The sequence below is a fragment of the Dermacentor andersoni genome, chromosome 3 (genome assembly GCF_023375885.2).
Source record: "Dermacentor andersoni chromosome 3, qqDerAnde1_hic_scaffold, whole genome shotgun sequence".
Lineage (NCBI taxonomy): Eukaryota > Metazoa > Arthropoda > Arachnida > Ixodida > Ixodidae > Dermacentor > Dermacentor andersoni.
Window position 1 is genome coordinate 77,837,511 of NC_092816.1, and position 16,846 is coordinate 77,854,356.

At 45.1% G+C, this 16,846-nt stretch overlaps 2 protein-coding genes across 4 annotated transcripts in view; one reads left to right on the forward strand and one right to left on the reverse strand.

Annotated features, from left to right (window-relative positions):
• The first annotated feature begins 2,176 nt into the window (after positions 1-2,176).
• ND-B17 (NADH dehydrogenase (ubiquinone) B17 subunit) lies at positions 2,177-2,945 on the forward strand. Its single transcript, XM_050191934.3, has one exon. The coding sequence runs from the start codon at positions 2,352-2,354 to the stop codon at positions 2,874-2,876; it is 525 nt and encodes a 174-aa protein (XP_050047891.1). The 5' UTR covers positions 2,177-2,351; the 3' UTR covers positions 2,877-2,945.
• A 1,959-nt stretch (positions 2,946-4,904) lies between these two features.
• The window catches only part of LOC126544497 (uncharacterized), a 69,265-nt gene continuing 57,323 nt past the window's right edge, over positions 4,905-16,846 (reverse strand). For all 3 annotated transcript variants that reach the window (XM_050191850.3, XM_072287228.1, XM_072287229.1), the window contains one exon: positions 4,905-12,116. In XM_050191850.3, coding sequence (XP_050047807.2) covers positions 11,645-12,116 — 472 coding nt within the window. In that variant the 3' untranslated portion in view covers positions 4,905-11,644. The remainder of the gene's footprint in view (positions 12,117-16,846) is intronic.

The window sequence follows — 16,846 nt, forward strand, 5'->3', positions numbered from 1 at the left end:
TAAATAATAGCATTGAGTATCTGACAGAGTACGAAAAATATATAACGACTAAAGGTAACAGAAGTGCAGCGATTATGAAGAGTAGGGCACTGTGGAACTACAATAGGTACGAGGTAGTACGAGGGATATGGAAGGGGGTAATGGTCCCAGGCCTGACTTTTGCCAATGCAGTTCTATGTATGAGAGCAGAGACCCGGCAACAGTTGGAAACTAGGCAACGTGGTGTGAATAGGCTCGCCCTGGGGGCACATGGCAAGACGCCAAATCTTGGGGTGCAGGGTGATCTGGGATGGTTTTCTTTCGAGGGCAGAGAGGCTAGCAGCAAGGTAGCACTTGAGGAGCGATTGAGAAAAATGAGGGAAATGCGGTGGGCTAGGAAGGTTTTCAGTTACTTACACACGAGGAATGTTGACACAAGGTGGAGGAAGCGAACTAGAAAATTGACAAGCAAATACTCGGGCAGCAGTGGGGGGACAGGTAAGGAATCATCCGTCAAGAAAAAGGTTAAGGACACAGAGAGGGGTATGTGGAAAACAGATGCAAACCAAATCGGCATTAGAGACATACAGGACGTTTAAGCAAGAAATAGCCAAAGAAAATATATACGATAACTCTAAGGGAAGATCATTGTTGTTTGAAGCCAGGACAGGTGTACTGCGGACAAAAACGTACCGAGCCAGATACCAGGAGATATATTTGTTGTGCGGGGCGTGTGGAGAGGAGGAGGAAACGGCTGAACACCTGATACTTGCTTGTAAACAACTTCATCCTGGAGTTGAATGTAACGGGGAACTATTCAAAGCTTTGGGTTTTAAAGACAGTGAAAGTAAAATAGACTTTGAACAGGTAGAAATAACTAAACGGAGGCTATCTGATTGGTGGATAAACGCAAAAGTAAAGGAGTAAATAGGTATGCATGCATATAGTACCATTCAAGGCTAGGTGGCGCGCGCCGCCGCCACCCGATTCAAAGGGTTGAGCCTCAATCATCCATCCATCCAGCCTTACAGGTTCTATAAACGGTGCACTCTAAAAACAGTTGCACCCTTTGGGGTGTATATTTGTCCCACAACAATAATCGTTATCTGTCTTGCCCGCGTTTCCTTTCTTTAACGCTGCGAGCCCGGTACTTCCCAGTCACGAACGGCATGCGCGTTATCAGTGTGACGCAGCATTCTCGACAGGAAAGTAGCGAGCGCCGAGTTTTCAAGAAAGGAAACGCAAGCAAGGCAGTTGACGATTATCGTTGTGGGACAAATATACACCCCAAAGGGTGCAAACTGTTTATAGAGTGTGGGTTCTGCCCATAGAGTTTCTCACTACATTATAGTGGGAAACTCTATGGTTCTGCCATAGAGTTTCCTACAAAATTACTAGAGGGAACTCTGGCGCTAGTGTTTCCTACATAGAGTTTCCTACAATTTTGTAGGAAACTCTATGGTTGTCCCAGCATGGGAATTATGAAGTACATGGATTTGCCTAAACTTCGTCTTTTTGGCTTCAAACGGCTTTGTGACTTTGTAAATTCGTCATTTTCATCAATTTATTGCGTAATAAATAATTAAATAAACATCATTAAAATTGCCCGACGGCAGGATTCGAACACAGGGACTCTAGTACATAAGCCGGATATTGAAACCATTAAACCACGGATGCATGTATCGACAAGCGAATGAAACGCACTTATGAATTTATCGCGGGCATGCCAGTGCTTTGAGACGCTTGGCGCGTTTCGATTTGGGCACATAGACAAGCTCAATCGTTGCAATTAATAGCAATTGTACGCGTTCCCGGCGTCTTCCGCACTTCGAAGAATATAGATTGCGCTGAAATATACGACAATAACATTTATATAGCGTAATGTACAAAGCCACAAGAACGTCTGAATCCATAAGCACGAAGATCAGACAAATCCATGTACTTCCCATCATTCCCATGGTAGGACAACGACTGCAGCGCCAGAGTTTTCTCTAGTAATTTTGTAGGAAACTCTATGGGTTCTGCAACCTGCGACAAAGAAACAGGTCAAATAACTAAACAAATTCATTTTATTTAACGTTGTTGTATACAACGCGGATAAATTTGTATTAAAAAATAGTTACTTTCTATATTTTTAAGAAGTATTTTGCTAGCGCCCTCACAACAATGCGCCGTTAGAAACAGCGTAGGTCGTGCAGGCCCTGTTGGCCTACGTTTGTTTCGTCTTCCGCATTGCCGCGCCGTGTATTTCGCGGACATCCAAGGTGAAATCGGACGGCGCATGAAATACGTGAGCTCGGTCGAAAAAAACACAAACCGCGCGCATTGCCTTGGACGGTAGGGAAGGCGCTGCAAACTCTGAAACAACCGCCATGGACCCGAGCAAGTTGCCGCACTCGGAGACGGGCGGCGTGCGGCCCATGAATATCGAAGGACGGTTCGGCAGGGAGAGGAGCCGTCTCACAGGAGAGTTCACCGATGCGGACCGCGCCTGGCGAAAGAAGTGGCTGGAGGACCAGCACCTGTCGCCCAACGAGCCACGTAAAGTGCCTGAACTAGAGAGGGCGCTCAAGAATCCCTTCCGTCGCTTCTATCGCTACCCGATGGATGCCTTGTTCGGGCGTCTCGAACCCGCAATGGGCCCGTTGATCACACCCGCCTTACGCTGGTTTGTTCCTAAGGTGTTCGTCCTGTACCTTGGTGGCCTGGTTCTGATGTACAACTACAAGTACAACCAACACACCTGGAAGCGTCACAGTGGACTGCTGGTGAGGACGTCGCGGTCCGCCGTGTATCCCGGCGACCCCGGTTGGCCCAAGCCGTCCGACAGGACCAAGCCTTCGGACTACGCCGACTGCGGCTTCAAGGACAGGGACGTCCTGCGCAACAACATCTAAGTCGGAGCGCGCTGATCTTGCATCTAGCGGCTAAGCCAATGATGATTAGAATAAATGATAGTAAGGGTGCCGGTCTTGCTTGCTATGAACTGCTAACAGTGGAAGGCGAGGCGTCCGCCCTGCGTGGTTTTGCGCCTTTCCAGCGTGTTGGCACGTTGACAATGACCATCTTGCATGGCTCCGCGAGTTCTCAAGCACCGAATTCGTCGCCTGTATGGCTTGGCACTCTCACGATCGCGGGTACGTTAAAGATACGCTAAAACGGAACGCAACGCCTTTAGCGAAATTACTTGAACACTGCGTGAGGAGTTGGTCACACATTTAACATGGCTGACCAGAGCTGCAAGTCCAGGAAGCTATCGTCGCATTGCAGAGCAACGAAGACTTAGTACGCCCGTTATGTGTATTTACATGACAATGTGACAGGTACTAAAAACAAAGCCTGTCCAAAGGTACTAAAAGCCTGTTTCTAAGCACGATGTAGACCCTATCTACATTTTTGAACCTGAATGCAGGTGAACCAGAAAACCCAATAATGCAGTTGTCCTTTGCGACTTGTTCGCGTTTGAATGTATACCGACGATATGATACTCCAGACAGTGTAATTGGCAGCTTTTATTCATCCATACAGCCACCAGTGCGCACAAGCCCTGTTTCTCGAGCCCAAAATGTAGTGCTCAAATCTAGCTACACAGAAATGTGGTAACGTTATTGTTGCTGCCGTGGTGCCTACTAGTTACACTTAGAATGAAATGTTCAGATAAAAAAAAATATGCTGCGTTCCTTTTTTGCACATTTGCCAGTGTGCAAGAACGGTGCACATCTTTCAGATAGAATTAAGCTTTGTGGCTAAAGCACATTTATCGCCTCATTAATGCAGCAATCACACGTTACAATTAAGCGCGAAATATGTCCTACACTATTCTAGTCAATGTGTCAGTTTGCCAAGATGGTACGAAACACATCACAGTCATGGAAACACAGCCTAAGCGTCCTTATATGCACTGACTGATGCACTAAACGATACGATGCACTAAATGAACACTTATTAAGCAATGCTAAATTACACTGGTATGGTATTCTTCAGAAAAGCCATTTATTTATTTGGCACAATACAGTTATGAAGGCCAAATTTCCCTTTCATTGCCAAGCATTGGCACTTATATGTACGTGATGTCCCAGATTTCAGATTATCTTGAGATTGGGCCGCTTTCTAGCTGAATAAGGTTTTGAAACTTGCTACGTTGGGCCTTTGTTTCCTTTAGAACGCTGTATAGTTATTTGCCGATAAATAACAAGCAGGCGCTATTAAAGCCTGCAACATTGCAGCAAGCTGATGCTACAACTTTAGGCCGGTGTTGCTAGCCATCATTTTGTTTTTATGTTCGTTCTGGCCTACCCAGCCACCTGAATTTAAGAGTGGCCATATTTCATAATAAAATTCTGGTATTTTACATGCCAAAACCACAATCCGATTATGAGGCACACTCCGTGATTTTTTTCACATGCACCTAGAGTTACGTGAATGTCCTTGCATTTAACCCCATTGAAATGTGGCAACCATGGCCACTAAGCTATTGCAGCAAGTCATTACGGCTTAACTCAATATTCATCTTTAGCGTCCTTTTAAGTAGGTATCTGTTAATGAAACTGGCCGGCAGGTTCTCACGCCAAATTTAAGCTGCCAAATTCTCTGGAATACAAACAATGTGCTTCCCATAAGATTTGATGACCATGTACCGCGTGGCTGCGTCATGCATGCATGCTGCAGTTTTTTGCCATGACATATGAACACACGAAACTGGATTTGCAGCGGCAGTGTCCTTGGAGGCATTTGACACCCAACCTAGCCACACAAAAGTGGCACTATTGTAGCGCCTAGTGTCGGCTTTTACTGCATATGGCATATAGCATTAGTGCAATCCTAACACTGATTCAGCGAAGTAGTGAAACAGTCCAATGTAAGTGGGACAAATATCGCCTAACATGCCATCCAATGTAAACAAGCAGAAGAGACACACACGTCCATTTATATATATATAGACAAATTTGCTTTATTGTAGAAGTGTAATGCTTACAGATAAACAAACATCTAAAGAAAAAAAATTTGTTCTAAAAGTAAAGGTGGTAGGGACAAAAATGTGCTCTTCTAACTAACATAACAGGTCATGCTACTTTGTTGTTTTTCTTATCCGCTTACAAGTGTATCATATTACCACTTCCACCTAACGCTTGTAAATGATGTCACAAAAGCTTTGTGCAATTGAAAATGTGCAGTCATCTTAGGGAAAAAAAAAAATGGACAAGCCTAACACATTCAATAAAAGCAACAGTAAAACAATGTATGGCAGTCGTGCGTAGTAATACCCATCTCTAAGAAAACAATAAAATAACACATTCAAGCCAAAAGTAGACGCTGCCTTTTTGTTTGAACTGACTGGGGAATAGGCTGCCCATGCAGCTGCAGGTGTGCTTGGCTTATACGATGCAACAAGCACAACACCGCACAGAGATAAAACAAGGAAAACAGAAATGTCATCAAGCTGCTGTGAGCTCATCGAGAGTATACAAAGATTGTTTCTTGCTTCTTTTCTCCACACTGTATACACGTGACTTGACATGCTCACGCACATGGACGCAATATATATATATATGTCAATTTATATATATAATATGTATATAGTTATGTACAGAGGAGGCATTAAATTACACGCAAACAAGTTTCTTTATCTTTTCCGCTAGATTGCTTCAAGCTGGCGAAAAAGGAACACAAGATGTACACGCACAATGTGTAAAAAAAAGTAATGGGGGGAGGGGGCAGCACTGGCAACGACAGAGTCAAGTCTCGCAAGCGAAGGACAACAACTCGCACAAAATCACCACGACAGGAGTAGGAAGAACACTGGGAACTGGAGAATTTGGGGAGGGGGAGTGACTCACGTCACTAGTGGCATCAGTAGCAGCAATGGTCTTTCACTTGGCTCTCACAAATACGCACAAAGACATTACACATCGATATAAAGGCTACCCCGTAGAAAATACTTGCAAGAAGCCGTCGACGCCACATGTGCTGTCGGCGGCCGTCGGCTGCCCTACCATTTCTAGAGAGATTCGTTCCAGCGCTACACAAATGCAGCACACACATGGAAACACATTTTCAACCCCGTGTTCTTTTCTCTATCCTTACCCATTCACTCATTGCTGGCCATTTCCTACCACAAGAACATTCTACAAGGTTCCTAGTGCAATCGTGAAACCTCATTGCAGCAACTTCAGCAGCAGGTTACTACGACATACAAGCGTCAAGTGTTCCAATGTGTGTATTGTGCGACTCTACCCTTAAAGTTGGCAATTGCAAGAAAAATTTTACTGTGCTTGCGATGAGATTTCACTGCAGTAGCAGTACGCGCACATAGAAAGTGAAAATAAAAGAGAAACACTTCCTCTAAATGTCTTTGCAAACAAGCTAATACTGGCTATCTAACAGGCACGCTTGAGAGAAGGAGTAAGGTTTCGGAATTGTGCTATCGATGTGCCGAGACAACGGCGATTCTTGCGGGAACACTTGGAAATCATAAACCTATGAAACCAGAGGCACAAGAGCAAGTTTTTTGCACATTATTAAAGCACTGGGTTACTGCGCTAGACCTGTGCGATTTTCAGCCCATCCATGATGTAGAAGCCCACATCTAGTGGCAACCCAAGCGCAACAATTCCGACGGCAATGGCTCGCCCACAACCGCAAAGTGCCCGGAAAGACGGTAGAACCTCTTGACTACAGTTCTGCTCTTGCCTTTCTTAATATTTCTTTCTCTTTTTCCTCCTGCTCGTTGAAAACGCGAGCATACATATTTGCTTGAGAGCTGCTGTTTCTGCCACCATGCAAGAGTGGCAAACACAACCTTATGCTGCTGGCTTGCATGCATTACACAAAGCCAGCTTGAGCACAGAGTCATTGGGAGAATTGAAATTGGCAGTTCAAAAAAAATAAAAAATAAAAGAGGCAGCGTCCAAAGAGCGTTTGTGGTGGCTTGCAAGAACACCCTGATGTGGCTTCAGTACTCTTCAACCTTCTCGTGTAGCTCAAACAAACAACGAAGACATACAGTGTGCAAGATAGAACGACTGTGCGCTGAAAGGTCGACAAAAGTAAGTGAATGCGTGTACTCCACAATACAAACAAATGTGGCACTTTTTTTTTTCTGTGCAATGATACAGCATGACATGTTCTTGTAAAACATTAAAGCTTTAGAAACACTGAAGCTGCTTCATTAATGTGAGAGAGAAAAAAATTAGCATGAAATTAAAAGCGAAAATGACTAGCAAAAAGCAACTTGCTTTCTCGTGTATTTTCTTACGCTGTTCGTTCTTGCGCTTTGGTGGCAGTCCAGCACGGCCAACAAAAAAAAAAAAACTTTCCAAATGGCAGCACATGTGAGTGGCAAATGGTGAATTCCAGCTCGGATTTCTCAATCAATGCTGGGTGCTCCAAACCAATTCCTGTCGCCTTTCGTCACCAGCTTCAGTGGAGCACTGCCTACTTCATCGCCAGGAGCAGCAGAAAGATGGTGCAGCAGACAACGAAAATGAAAAAAGAATCAAATGAAAAAGAAAATCGTTGTACAACTACAGCGGGTGCCCTCTTGTGGTCCGCAGTACAGTATTGCCAATCAAGAGGGTCCCAAACAAATGTGTGAACTGTTCAAAGCACGCCTTTAATGTGCGGCTTATTTTAGGAAACAAAAAAAGGGCACTTGCACAAGTTTGCTGCTGGCTATATAAAAAAAAATAATAATAAAATGGCCTTTGGTATTTAGGAACAAAAGCACAGCGATGCAAAGAGTAGTTTAGGAACATAGCATACAGATGCCGGGAGGGAGCAGGGGACTGATTTTCTTATGATGATGTGAAGAGTGAAACGTACCCTGGGAAAAACAAAATTATGTGCTTGTTCTACTGCTGACCCGTTTCCATACCTTGTATATTATCGCACCAGCGAACGTTGCACGGCCAAGGAAAGTAACCACAAGTGTTTCCTGCTCAAAGTTCACAAAGTCCTGCTGCTAACGCGCAAGCTGCCAAGAGTACCCAAAATGCAAACATGCTAATGATCTGCAAAGGCCAGACAATGAAGCAGTTTACAAAGGCCCCTTAATGTGAAAATAAAAGCTGTTGTTCATATCCTGCTGGATAGCTCAAACCAAAATAAAAAGAAAAAAAAAAGTGGAATCATTCACAAGGAGTGACCTTCACCACAATGCAGCCTGAAGTGAATTCGAAATAAATAAAATTTGCCAACTACAAAGTTCTTTCCACGGGCAAGCTACATGGAACATGGGAGACATACAAAAAGAGTGGGTGCCCGAAGTGATAGATACAAAATAAAAGCCTCGAGCCCCTAATGTTAAAACCAGGGGAAGACATTAAGAACCAATAAGAAGTTATGCCAATGAACGAAATTCCAGAGGTTGGCATGTTCTAGCTATTATGCTTAGGAGAAGAGGCCGTTGAACTGATGTGCGCATACAATATAAACAAGCTTTTCCTTTTCTTTTTTTTGTCAAGATATCGATGCGCAAAAAAAAGGAGAAAATCTGCTAGACGATACCAATACCGTATACTACTTGGCTATTTCAGTGGCTGCAGATGCAACCCAAACTCCATACAAAATCAAAATAATGAAGAAGATAATCAGCAAAGCACAGTACAACCTCACCAATGTACTTTGACCATGACAGACAGAGAGAGCGAAAGAAAAAGCGCTTTTCCAAGACAATGCACGGTATGAACTTGATGATCCGAAAGGGGTGCATATCAAAATGTTTTCGACCATGACTGCATAAACCGGGAATATGCATGAACCGGGAATGTGTAGATGAAGTTCTATTGTGTTAATTTTCCCATTTTACAATGGTACTGCGTACCTGGCTAACTCACCAGATATTGCAAGTACTACATGCATTAGCTGCATCCACCAGAAATCTTGCGCACACAACACACTCCTAACAGGGATTTGCAGGGAGTGCAACACCCCCGAGGTGCTGCAGCACGAACGACTTTCCACAAAGGCTGCAACTGTCGACTCCGGCCTAACGCAGAGCCGAAAGTTGCAAAGGCTTCCTGAAATACCACCTTCTCCGCATTCACCTGTGTTGCAGAGCACAGGGCTTGCTGGAGAACTACTCGGCTAGTGCGTGCTTACCCCAGCATCTGCTTACATGTGCATAATACATTTAAAGCAAACATCCGAGATTATGCACGAAAATAATCAGCACTGATCTGTGGTTGCTGCCTTCATGGCTGTTCCCAACGCAGGAAGGAAGGGGAGGTAAAACTTCTTCCTGCCAGATTGCGGATGCAACAACCAAACAGAAAGGCCATTAACTAGCAAATGAGAGTGGATAATGCAACAACTCTAAGTGGAAGCATTTTTTTTTTTTTGCCTGAAAGGAAATTTTTAAACTGAGGCACATTTCTGAGGGAATGTAGTTCAAGCATTCAAACCAGCATTCTGTTGAAGCCATGTTGTTAACTTCGGAGCTGTACCGCTCTGCTTATGTCAGGAACAGCCAGTGCATTAACCAGGTGGAGTTATTGACGACAATACCAGACACCGTAAAGAGGAGTTCAACCTCGAGAAAAAAATGAATACTTAAATGTACAAGTAAATAATGGCTTGCCACAGACAGGGCAACCACAGGTTGTTAAAAGCTTATCAAGGGCCCCCTTTAGCGTGTGACAAAATGCCTAAGATTGAATAAACCATAATGACTGTTTTGTATTGTCAAAAAAAAACAAAACAAAACAATGTCTGCTACCACAAGCTTCAGGAAGTTCTTCATGTATGTGTCATGTGTCTTTGTTCAGAAACCACAAGCCACGGCAGAAAGGAAACGCAGAAAACGCCAGCTACAAAAGTCATTACGAGCATTGTAAAATATAATCAATAAATGGGGCAGTGGTGAAACACGCGGACAAGATCCACGTGAAGCTGAGTAGGGCACCCACTTGAACATGAAATTTTCAACTGGGGCATGAACTTTAACCACTCCTACAATGGCAGCAGGAGCGCATGAAGTGCTGCCCCGCAGCTCAATATGAATGCAAGGAGAAAAAAAGAAAACAGTGGAAGGCACAACACACTTGCTTCTCTGCAATACCTATGTTAGCCTTTGAATGAATCTTGGCTTCCACCAATTCCATATACAATGATGAAAGGTACTTTGGTGACACCAAAACTGCAGAAATAAACTAGGCCAACTAAATGTCTAGTGCCACTGAAGTGTGTGAAGGTTCGCAATCCAGTCTTCTAGAGCGTCCAAGCTTAGCTATGAGGACAGATCAAACAGAAATGCAAGAGAACACAGCCACACGGAGAGTCAAAAAAAAGAAGAAGAAAGAAGTCTGCAGACACACAGTCGTGAGCCACAAGAACAATGTACCTCATGTTGTGAAACACTCGTGACGCCTTTCGTTATTTTGCAGTTCCCTCACACATTCTCTTTTTGGAGACAAAACATATTTCTTGTTCATGTGGAAAGTTAGGCTACTACTACTACTACTACTACTACTACAAGCTTTGGCTGTGTAACACTTCTGCGACGATGGAGGATGACAGTTGAGCACAATAAAACACCAAGGTGCAATTTCAATATGCTAACCTCTCGGGCTCAAGCCTACATTTGCCAAGAACATGGCAGCGGCACACAGCTGGCAGCAAGGCGCATCATCAAAAAAACCCGTTTCCAAAAACCCAGCAGAGAAGGCTCCCTCCTATCGCACGTTATAAACATTTCTTCCTTTGCTCAGAAGCATCCCGCAGAAAATTCTAGAGGTCAGAAGGAAGGAGAGTGGACATTAACTTCCCGTCGCAACATTATTTCGTCACTACACACGCTAGTCATAAATGTGAGCTCCTTTGGCAACACAGGATGAGACTTATCAACTAGTCGATACCACCTGGCCAGCCTCTAACAAATCTTTCTGATATTTTTTTTTTTTTTGCTCCAAGGATGGACTGCATTGTGCAACATGTTGAGCAAAGACAAGCCCTGACCAATCAAAAAGCGTCTAGCATTTGCAATGTACTTACTGCACTACCCCAACAGATTTTATCTGAACATGTAGCAGCCAGGGGTACACAATGGTAATTTTCACCCCTTTTCTCCTTCCACTCAGCTCAGCCAGCCTTTGTTCAACATGTCAATGTGCCAAATGCACAGGTGCTTTGTTTGCATGTGACAGTGGCCAAGAAGTTGACAATCCAGAAGTCTCCAACACGAAAAGATGTTATCGAAGAATTAAAAAAATAATAATAAAGCTTTCTTTTGGTATGGTGCCCACACTGACAATTTCTTCCTTCAAACAGAAAGATAGAGAAAACAAAAAAAGGCATCGCTATTAACGTTATGTTTCGTGCCCCAAACTAAAAGCAAATACACAGCAAAACAAAACTGACCCAAACTTGAGTAAAAATGGCTCCTGAAAGTAGCGTAATGGCGCGGAGGTTTTCAAGCTCTCTTTCTAGAATCACCTTCAGTCTCCACCATTCTCGACCAAAACCCACTTCAATGCATGCGCACAACCTTCAAAGGTGAGGAGCATTATCACCCAACCGTCAAGTGCCTTGCACAAGTTGGTAGAGAGAGAAGCTAGCTGCATCACGAAGGGGAAAAAAACCCTACGTATCCGTTTTCATACATAGTCGCAAAGCAACTTTGCCATGTCCTGCTGAGAAATGAAAAAAAGACTGGGATGGGGATCCGGCTTCAGACTTTCATCTCCCAGATGAGCACGAGGGCGTCGCCACTGGGTGAGGTGGCCAGGTGATCACCAACTGCCCGGCGCCAATTGACGTAGCCGCAACCTCCAGTCAAAGTGAGTAGCGTCTTGCTTTGTGGCCCGCCATCTGCGCTGCTCCCTGAACCTGAATGGTGCGCTCCCCTTGGCACAGGCTGACCTGGTCGCCGCGGCTGCCGCAAGGTGCCGTACGCCGGCCCTTCGACCGATGACAGTGATGGTGACGGTGACGATGCGAATGATGACTTGGGCCCCGCGTCAGATGAAGAAGATGAGGTGCCAGCTGCCTGAAGTACGACGCCACCTTGCGCTGCCGCAGCAGCCTGGGCAGCCGCATTGGCTGCGTTGTGGGCATCACAAGTGGCTGCGGACGAGTCGGAGTCTCCCGACACTTCCATAGTGGAGAGGTCCCAGGAACGTGGTCGACCGGGTCGGTGCGACCTGTGTTGGACAGAGAACGGGCTTATTGGTAAGCTGCCACATATTCTGGGGGCTAAAGATTTTGTAGATGCAATTACCGTATTTACTCGCATAATGAATGCACATATTTTCCCCGAAAAATGTGCGCAAAGCTGGGGGGTGCGTTCATTATGCGGGGTAAAATTTTGAGCAATATTGTTTTTTTTTGTGGCCACCTCTAAAAAAGTCAGCTTCACCCGAAATTCGCACATCGATTGCAATAGCAAATGTGTAGACAGGTACACGAAGTAAGCATAGTAGTTTTATCGGCTGTATAAACTTGCAAACATTCCCTTCAACGCAAACTGAGCGCAGAGAACGCAGCACGCACAAAGGAATGAGCTGCCATCAACTTAGTCAGCCCCCCGACGCAGATCGCTTTGAAGGTAGGGTGCGCCACGCCCGTGCAATGCGCAGGTGCTGGCTGCTGGAGTAAAACGCCACGCTACCCCCCCCCCTCCGGTGCCATGCACGCAACGGAAGAGAGCGCGTTTCCTTCCCACTTTCCTCTACTGTACGTCGGAGATTGAGCCGCGGGCGCGGTTGTGCCTCAATTGCGGTTGTGTGATACACAGTTGCTGCCAGAGTACAACGCTGCCGCCCCCCCCCCCTGCCCCGGGGCTTTTTGCGTGCCGAAAGAGGGTGCGCGAGATTGAGCCGTGATCGTCGACTTCCCTCGTGTACTTTCACTCACCTACACCATGCGGCGCTCAGCGGCGGCGGCGACGACGGAAAAAATGCACCTAAAGCGCCTATAATTGCTATCGCAATAAAAGTAGGTGACACGGTACGATTCAGCGTCCAACAAGGCGTCGGACACAATCGCACCCGCCGTATCGTACCGCGTGTCTCCTACATCACGGCAGAAAGTTCAGGGTGCGATCATTATGCGAGAAAAAGAAAAAAACTCACTTCTTCATTGGAAAAGTGAGGCTGCATTCATTATGCGAGAGCGTTCATTATGCGAGTAAATACGGTATGTGCCCGTGCATCTGGAAGGCTACAAAGGCACAAAATGAATGCCACCTACATTATGGACAATTGCTTTCACATTACTGCAATACTTTTTCTACAGCAGCTGACTGGAACCTACCTCACTTCAATATCCAATCAATACTGTGTGCTTTCACACCGCTTTATATAACACAGGCAGTATATAAGATTTTCTTTTTTTTTAGGCAGCCCTTCATCTTAAGCTTAAAGAGTAAAAGCACCAGCTCCTTAAGCTTTCAAGCAGCATCTCATAGCTCACTTCTAGAGCCCAAGTACGCAATGTACTCATAGGCAACATGCTGCACACAAATGGAATGTGACGATCGGCACCACACGTCAGCAAGTACCACATTTCAATAATGCAGTACCGGCTCTTGCTCAGGAGCGGGGTCCTTATAGAAACCCGCACACATGCGTCGGTAAAAGCTGGGCAAGTCATCTGCTCTGCCGCAGTGTTCCTTGCCAAAGCTTGGAAATGCTGCTTGATATTGCTTTTGCGCTACTGCACAGCTGTGCTAGAAAGCTGGAATTTTTCCATGCACTCTTAAAGAAGTTTGCACCCTTTGGGGCTTATCTTGTCATCTTGTAATTGTCATCTGCCTTGCAAGCTATTCCTTTCTTTAACACTGCACACCCAGTGCTTTCAGGTTGCGAATGGCATGTGCGTAATCAGCAAGACATAGCATTCTAGACAGGAAAGTAGCAAGTGCACGGTTTTCAAGAAAGAAAACGCAAGCAAGGCAGATGACAATTATTGTTGTGTGACAAGACACGCCCCGAAGGGTGCATACTTCTTTAACATTGCGGATTTAGATAAAACAAAATACAGTCGACTCCCTTTAATTTGACCCTGGTGGGAGCCGATGAAACCGATCAAATTATCTGGCGGTTCAAATTAAACAAGATGCATAAAAAATGCCAAAAAACGCCGCCGATTCATTTGGCAGTGTTTGACTAACATTATAAAGGTGCTCTGAACCACTCTTTAGCGAAGTTTGAAGTTAAAGCAGGCTACTTCAGAAATACCTCGCCGCTAAAGATATTTCAATGCGTTCAGCAGAAGCGGAGTTATTGGCAATCAAACACCCCTTTCTCGGTGCTTCCACTCCTTCTTCAATGGCTTGCACTGCGAAGACTACAATGGAGCAGCGCATTCCCACAACGCTTCGTCTACTGAACGTCACTGTGGCAAGCAGTTCTAATTTGATTTTCAATGTTCACGTAGGCACCGTTACTTCAGATTTTGGCATCTATGACACACCAAACGTAAGCCAGACATGGTTGTCCTCAGCCAGCCACAGTGCGCTCAGCCAGCAGACTCGTCGCAGCAGCCCGCGGCGGTTGCGGTATCTAAGCTACGCAGCAGACCTGCAACTGTAGTGCATATGCATAGCGTTTGCTTTGTGCATGACAGGGTTTGAGTGCATGCTCGCACTCATATGCTCCAGGTTGGCTATACTAAGGGGGTGCTGACCGGCTTTGTCCTGCACTAGCTTGACTGACGGATAGTAGCCACATTCGACTTGCACATTTTGAAGCACTATCAATGGCTCGATACAAATTGATGACTGCCAAGGCTTCTAACAAGGAACAGCCAGGAGTGAATGCATGCTGCCAGGCCTGCATGTGGTCTGACCTTAAGCTTCAAGTGGGTCGAGGCTAGCTGAATGTTCAAAACTAGTCGAAATCACCAAGACCTGACGGCTACGACACCGATAAGCATGGTGGCCAAAGTTTAATTCCTACGTGGGCAGCCATGGCCGAGCGTGAGCAAATGATAGTCGGCTTCATCCGGAAGTACGCAATTATAATCGAAATTCGAAAGCAGATTTTCACTTACTTCAGCCTGTTTATTAAACTTCGTCAATAAATATACACAGTAACGGTAGGAAGAAGCGTACTGATCCAAACACTCTTCTTGAGTGATGTCAGCTATTGACCAACAGCAGCCACATGTGAGAATCTGCTATATTATGAAATAAAGCATCCAGAAAAGATAGGAGCAGGCTTCTGTTGAAAAGAGAGCGTTTGAGAGAAAGGTGACTTCACACTCTGCTTACGAGCTCCACGCACCGCGCACAGCTGCAAAACTTGGCCAAGATGTTCACACCAGCATATGCTATCTGCAGACTATATTTTTTCACCAAGCCCGAGGCATTGTTCAGGACCCCTTCAACACGCCCCCGAATCAAATGTCCACCTACTTCTTATGCGTCCAAAGTAGAAAACTAACGCAGGAATTCCATTAAAGCTTCTAAAAAAAAATAAGAAATCTAACATGCACCTAATATTTTAGCAAGAAAAATGGATGTGTTGATACATGTGTTGCATAATGATGGCCGGGTTGCTAAAGTCAGCTTTGCCGCGGTACATTTGCGTTATGCGGTAAAACATGAACGCCACAAAGGCAATTTTGGTTTCATATCCGATTGCACTACACAGGCAATTTTCAGCCCAATTTCCTGGAAAAAAAAAAGTTCTGCATTAGAATTGGGTGAATACCATAATTGGACATTGTGAGCTACGGTTATTGCTTGAAAATCTTCCTAGAGCTGGCCTAGAATGGGCGTTTTCGCCGGGTAATGATGTTTGTCCCAACGCGTTATTCACTGTCCCCTAAGCTCAGCCGAGACAGACACGGCCACTAAAGGGGTCGCCATTGGGGTCAACACAGAGGTCGGGTGGTGACTGGCCAAGTTCAACATGTGCTGAGTGCCCAAGTTCGAATTATTTGGCGAAGGCCAATTTTAGGATACCGTATTTACTCGCATAATGATGGCACTTTCTTGTCAAAAAAAATTGATGCAAATTCAGGGGTGCGATCATTACCCTGGTTAAATTTCCTGCAAAAAGAAAAAAAATTTTTTTTTTCATCTCGCATTTGCTGCGGGATGACAACAGGTCATCAAATAGGCGGCTGCCACTGTAACAGTACGGGACACCAAAACAAAAATGGCGGCCGGCGGAGCAAGCCAAATGCGCAGAACATAATTTTTTTTCTTCTCGCGAGCACATTAGGCCCATTGAAACAGTTTCTTCCATATCAGTAATGAATAATATCGCTAATATCGGCAAGTGTGCGGCAATAACGTAGCTATGACCACTTTGAGGGGACAGAAACAGAGATGGGCGCGCTTAGCTGCCAGTGACAAAATCATATGGCGGGCACGCTGCGGAAACTGCGACATTTGTCTTCACTACTATCTTAATACGGCACGCTTCCGCTATGGGTGGGCGAATATCTTAGCTGTGTTACAAGCGTTGGCGTATGAATAGGGTACACTTCTAACGTATCAGTGTAAATGTGGCTACTATCATTGCCACTCGTGATTTGTTGCGTGCCCACAAGTGCAGACGGGAAGAATCGAAAAGCACCTTGTTGCTGTTGTTGACCAAAACCATTATAAAGCCTACAAATAATAAAGCCAAGCAAGTTTGGTGGCAGCTTTCTTTTAGTCATGGAAGTGCGGGAAGTGATGAAAGGAATGAAATGAGGCGTCTGCTTAAGAATGTTCGGTGCGTGCAGAACGTTTGGTATGTCTTGAAGAGTCGTTCGCGTAGCATTCGACAGCATTTGACAGATGGTAAGCGCGATCATCATTAGCTAGACTTGGCACACAACATATCGCTGTGGCAAGTTCGGGGTGCAATCATTACACGGGAAAGGAAAAAAATAGAATTTTGACGACAAAATTCAGGGGTGCGATCATTACGCGAGT